This window comes from Olea europaea, chromosome 8 (assembly GCF_002742605.1).
Source record: "Olea europaea var. sylvestris chromosome 8, O_europaea_v1, whole genome shotgun sequence".
Lineage (NCBI taxonomy): Eukaryota > Viridiplantae > Streptophyta > Magnoliopsida > Lamiales > Oleaceae > Olea > Olea europaea.
The window spans coordinates 4,861,699-4,867,515 of record NC_036244.1 but is presented as its reverse complement, the minus strand read 5'-3'; the positions used below and the strand labels follow the sequence as shown (position 1 = coordinate 4,867,515).

The window sequence follows — 5,817 nt, the reverse complement described above, 5'->3', positions numbered from 1 at the left end:
AACGTGGAGCCACAGCTACATTATCCAACATATAAAAACGCAATCCAATTTCATTGGACAATGTGATAACAATTCACTGCAACATAAAATGGTTGTTATATGAGTTCTAGATGAATAACATTACTATCAATTAATTTGTGAATAAGTTGATTGCCAATCTTAAAAATTTAATAATTTATCAATTAATTGATGTATCATGTTACTTATTCTAAACAAACGGTGTTTAATAGATCATTTCTCTTTGTTTGATAAAGATAAATTAAGCTTATCCCAGCCTGAAGATTCGAGGACAATTACCTGCTTAAGCTTAGTATATATACGTGGATCCAGTTCTTGAAACCGTGAAAGTCATGCTCGGTTCAAGGGAAATATTTACACAACTCCAAAACAAGATAGTTTTAAAGGCTAAGTTTCTACTATAGATGAGGTTAAGGTACAAAACTAGAGAAGCAGATATGTGACTAGAGAAGCAGTTATGTGCCATTTTCTACAGAAAATGGACGAGACTCAAGGAACGATTAACCGGCCTTGCTGCCCGGGAGATTTCCACGATGATTCTAGTCGCATCAGATGTAGTTTCCCAACAAATGGATCTAGAACTTCAGCCTCTTCTTCCGGGGCAAAGGCCATGCAGATGCTAAGTTGTTGCACTGCTGCCTCGTAGTCCCTGCGGTTTGTATAAGTCGATTATTGATTATTGAGCGCCCGGGAAAAAAAACAGAGAAATGTAAAATGGCCTGAAAATGAAGAATTGTACCTACTATAGTACAACATCATGCCATAGTCTCTCCTGAAAACCCAATTGTGCGGCTGCAGAATCAGCAATCTCTCAGAAGCCATGATCGCGAGCCTAGAAAGTATTGTAATGCACGTAAAGTTATATCTTAGAGGAAGGAGAGTAGAAACAAGTGGAAACAAGGTAAATATCAACATAGCAATACCCAACCCTGCTACATGTGCATGAAGAATTGTTAGGTTGCATTATGGGGGGATAGGTGGCGCGCATTCATGGACCTTGGACAAAAGAATTGTTACATACGCCACCTGTCTCCATGACAATCTCCCCTGTACAAGGGGCTTAACTCGGAATACCCAAAGCGAACATGGTACAACTTCCTACCAGCATGGCGCTGGATAACAATGATCACGAAGAATTGACTTAAGACCAGGCTTGATCTTAACTAGTTACCAGCTAATACTACAAGTCAATTCAGAATATAAACCACGGGTATAAAAATGCTTCTTCACGTGTATACTCGATAGCTATGAACTTTGCAAACATGTACAGAAGATATTACTATTATCCATACTTTAACAACTCTTCTGGCAATTTTGAACCATGTTTATCAGTTAAAAAATAACCAATCGAGCTATGATTTTTTTATCAGTAAAATGCATGGTAATAAGAACGTACTGACGAAGCGGCCATTACAATGACATTTTAGAACTTCACTATTCTTTCACCTAGATTAGGCATCCTATTCATGTAGCAATCAAAATTAACAATTCCAGAAATGAAACTCAGATTAATATGGACAATATTGTGAGGTGTATTTCACAATTCCCGATATCTCATGCCAATATTACAACATAAGCAATATCAAATCCATAGGACAATATAATTATCCACCAGCACAATAAGGAAAAAGAATTGACGGTAAGTAATCAAATCAAATAGTAGTATAAGATGGCTACCTCAGCTCCTGAGGCCGCAACAAAGGGACATCTGAACCATCTTTCTTGTTAAATTTCTGGTCAACTTTATGAACAGACCTAAGTGGTGAAACCAACATCAGTCCATAATTTGTTCTTGAAGCCTGTTTCCAGTGAAGCCTCTGCAATATATGTCAATTCTTTTATTTTCCATGGTTGGAAAAGCATTATTCAGGAAAAATATTTAATTAGTTTCTTAAGATTACCATAAATAGACCAAGTCATGTAACATAAATTACTGGCATATGGAGCTTACAATCAAATTGCACAAAACAACCCCAATGATATCCCGGTTTGTTGCAATGTCGAGCCCTAAAAGTGAATTACTATTTATGTCTGAGGCCATAGACCGGAGGTCTTCCACACACTTCCCATTGACAGCCCCGAACAAGCTATGTCCAGAAGTTACTTTGAATAGCTCCTACAGTAGAATTTTACCAGTGAAATTTGGAATTATATGATCAGATATAATGTAAATGGCTGTCGACATGCTGGCATAGACTAGTGACAATATTTATGAGTTCCAAAATTGACATACCTCAGGGTTCCCTGTTAGGGGCCATATAAAAAATTCTCCTCCAATTCGAGATCCAACAATAGTCAGATTAAGTCTTCGACAAACCTCAATATAGATAACACTTACTAAAATTGCTGCCAATAATGAAAATCATATAGTCAGCTGATATTTTATGTTCATAAAACAATTAGACTAAACGATTCAAAAAGGCATACCACTGGCACATCCAGAGCTTAATACAGAGTGCAAGTATAAACACTTAGAATCTACCAATACAGATGACCTTTTGAAACCTCTCGACTCAAAGAGAACTTTGTTCACAGCATCTATAACTTCTACCAGATCACATCCTATATCTCTTGAGACGATCTCTGCTTCGACTTCCTTTGCAATGGCATCCAACTCAACCAGCCACTCACATATATTCTTTCCAGCCAAAGGTACAGCCTCCATGCAGTCCCACTCTTTGACATTGGATGGAGATGGTGTGTCTCTCCTTTCATTATGGAGTGAAAGAGCATCTATCTCCCGATTGAAAGCCAAAAATGCCTCATCTTCAACAGCGACATAAAGTAAAGCCTAGAAAAGATTGGTTCAGGACAAAGTAAGGAAAGTGATAAATTCACACTTTCCACATGAAAAGAAAGAAATTCAAAAACAATAAAATATGTATTGCGTCGTTGTCAAAAACAATTCCGCACACCACTTTCATGCTAACAGCTGTACACCAATTGGTAACGGATAATCGTGGAGAGAGAAAAAAAAGAGAGAGAGAGAGAATAAGCCAAGAAAAGTAGACCAAGCGTGAAACTGGAAATCAAACAACGATGCTTTGATTAGTACTACAACAATAACTGTTCAGCAAGTGTTGGCAGCTAATAAGAAACAGAGAAAAGCAATCAAAGAAGTGGGAATCAAGAAATTAGCTTACGTGAAAGGAAACTGTGATCGAGCGCAGAGTGCTTTAACTACCTCAAACAAAAAGTGCAGAATAAGAAACAAAATTACCTTTGCAAGAGAGATATCTTTGTCCTTAGACTGGATAGATATCTCCTGGGTAAATTTTTCCCTAGCAGCTTCAAGAACCTGATAGATTGTCAGGATATAAATGAAAGCTTCAATGAATTTCACAGATTTCCCAAACTATCGATCAATTCTCAAAATCAACGACGCACTTAAATCAAAATATAGTAGTCAGCAAGTAACAGACAATACCAGTAACATATGACTACAAAAAACGAACATATCTTAAGAATAAAATTCTAACCTCCTTATAAAAGCTAGCTCTAGACAAATTCCGGGGTTCTGCCAAAGCAGAACAAGCAGGTGAAATGCTCATTCTCCTTTTCTCAAGTGCAGCAATTCGAGTCGTAGCAGTTAAATTGTTCATCTTCCCTTTTCCATAAACACTCCAACATCCTTTTCGGCCATCAAATTCATACCTGATGATCGTAAAGAACAAAGGGATATTGGGGATTGCATAGGAGTAGTAGCACAAATGCTTCTCCAATCCACATACTATGACTTCACACAAACAAGTCCAATATATTTATAAAATTCAGGTGGCTATATGGATAATTTATTTTTTGAAAATATCCATAAACCTTCTTAAAGTCAATTCATGTTGTTTTTCCAATGATCAGATTGAAATCCCGGGTAATTTCTTGAGCTCTAATGGTCAAATTACCTGCCACAAGTTCCCAGAGAAGCCATAACCACAGGCGCAGGCGCAGGCATAGCTCTTGACGAAGCATTCACCCCACCATTCATCACCATCATCCTCTGCTTATGGTTCACCCCAGGCGACGAGACACCCAGCATTTTCTTGAAAGAAATAATAGAAGGGTAGGTGAATAGAGGCGAAAATTTTGTTGAAAACTGAGCATAAAGGCCTAAACTTTTCAAGAAAAAAGTACGAAGCGGTGGCTTAATACTGGTATTTGGCTCAAGAGTCTAAAGATCAGTACCGGTTCGCTGAACCCAAAAATCAGAAAAAAAGAACAAAAGGGTGCTTTAAAAAATTCAAGAATCAGGCTTTCTCTGCTGCCAAATATGATGAAGAGAAAGGCTTGGGAATTGAATGGGAGAGTAAGTTAATGGAAAAACAGGCCTTGACAGGCATTGAATGAGAACTTCCAAAACCAAAGGAAGACAAAGACAAGGTTGCTGATGAATAAGAACACGTGTAACTACAACCACAGCTAGTACAAGAATTATAGTGGAAGCTGACGCTACTAATACAGCTAAAAAATTCAAGATCCATAGAATTGGAACTTCTCAATTGCAACTTCAGCAGCAGAATCAAAGCCCAACTTGCTTTTTTTATTCTTCCTCTCTCACTATACACGTCTCTGTATGTGTACGTCTCTGTATGCATAGGTTGATGGAGTGAATGAGAGTGTTATCAGAGGGCTCTGCTTTCATCTCGTAAAAAGAAGACAAAAATATGAAATTGGGCGGAGTAGGCAGCGGTGGGGTATAGATTTGAGATTGGCATCACATCATGGGTACTTCATTGCATGATTTAATTGACAGCCGTTAAAATAAACTTTTCTTCTTCTCAAATTCATTTTGAAATTCACTTTAAAATATTCCGTACAATTTTTAAAATTTTTTTTTCTACTTTTTAACTATATCTTCCAAAAAATCACTATTTCAAAACTCTTTTCTTCCCTTAAAAAAAAAAAAAAAACTCATTTTAATAGTTTTCAAACATGGGCTGCTAAAGCATAAAATTATTGAACGAATATCCTCATATGAGCTAGGTCAATTAAGAGGATACATGTTTAAGTTATGATATTTAATAGCATGTTTGCAAACCTTGAGGAAAGATTATGTACACATTATCGTATACTTAAGTTAAACATTTAGAAAGTGTGTATACATGTTATATTAATAATTCAGATAAGACGACTAAATAATCAAAATTCTATTGACGTATTGTCTTACAACTATATTGATAAACATAGATATAGCTCTCGTACTCGAGGAGCTTGCTTGAAATAGATTGTATATAGTTGATTATTTCATCATAACATTTAAAAGAATGTCAAAATTCTTATATGTTGATTCTTTATTTGATCTTAACACATAATTGACTATAGATCTCTCTTCCATGAACCAAAGGGTTAGTAGGTTGTAGGCTAGTTTGTCGCTTGAAGAGATCTTCTCGAACGAGATTCGATGATGTAAAAAATCAATGTGTTCATCAAGAAATCTTGATATAAAGTAGTGCAAGATGATGTATTACTTTCAAAAAGATGGCAGAACTATTGGAAAAGAATCGTCACAATAATAATCAAAAGCAATGAAAAATTGAAAAATAAATTTAAATAGTTCTACAAACTTGTTAATGCCCACAAGAAAAGGAGAATCAATCCTTTAATCAAATTTATATAAGCTGCCGTGTGCTAATCTCTTTTGATGGTTTCATTAATTTATAACGACTCCATCAATCTTAAATGGAAAGAATTTTTCATTTTTTGGCAAACCTTAGTTGATGACATTTTCTTTCCTTAATTTACATCTTCCTCCAGCACTTTGTTTCTATTTTGTGGCAATGTACTTTTGTGCACGGCTGCATTATC

The 5,817-nt window shown here is 36.1% G+C and overlaps 1 protein-coding gene across 2 annotated transcripts; it reads right to left on the bottom strand.

The window, feature by feature from the left end:
• Window positions 1-282: 282 nt before the first annotated feature.
• On the bottom strand, window positions 283-4,655 carry LOC111398598. 2 transcript variants are annotated; one of them, XM_023025577.1, is made up of 9 exons: window positions 3,918-4,655; window positions 3,498-3,672; window positions 3,239-3,316; window positions 2,446-2,809; window positions 2,252-2,364; window positions 1,970-2,134; window positions 1,696-1,835; window positions 762-850; window positions 283-667 (listed from the first exon to the last, which is right to left on the bottom strand). In XM_023025577.1, the coding sequence occupies exons 1-9, from the start codon at window positions 4,049-4,051 to the stop codon at window positions 594-596; spliced, it is 1,332 nt and encodes a 443-aa protein (XP_022881345.1). In that variant the 5' UTR covers window positions 4,052-4,655; the 3' UTR covers window positions 283-593. The 2 variants fall into 2 exon arrangements, with proteins under 2 accessions (XP_022881345.1, XP_022881344.1); XM_023025576.1 differs by having other exon boundaries at window positions 758-850; window positions 3,918-4,652.
• Between the last annotated feature and the right edge of the window lie 1,162 nt (window positions 4,656-5,817).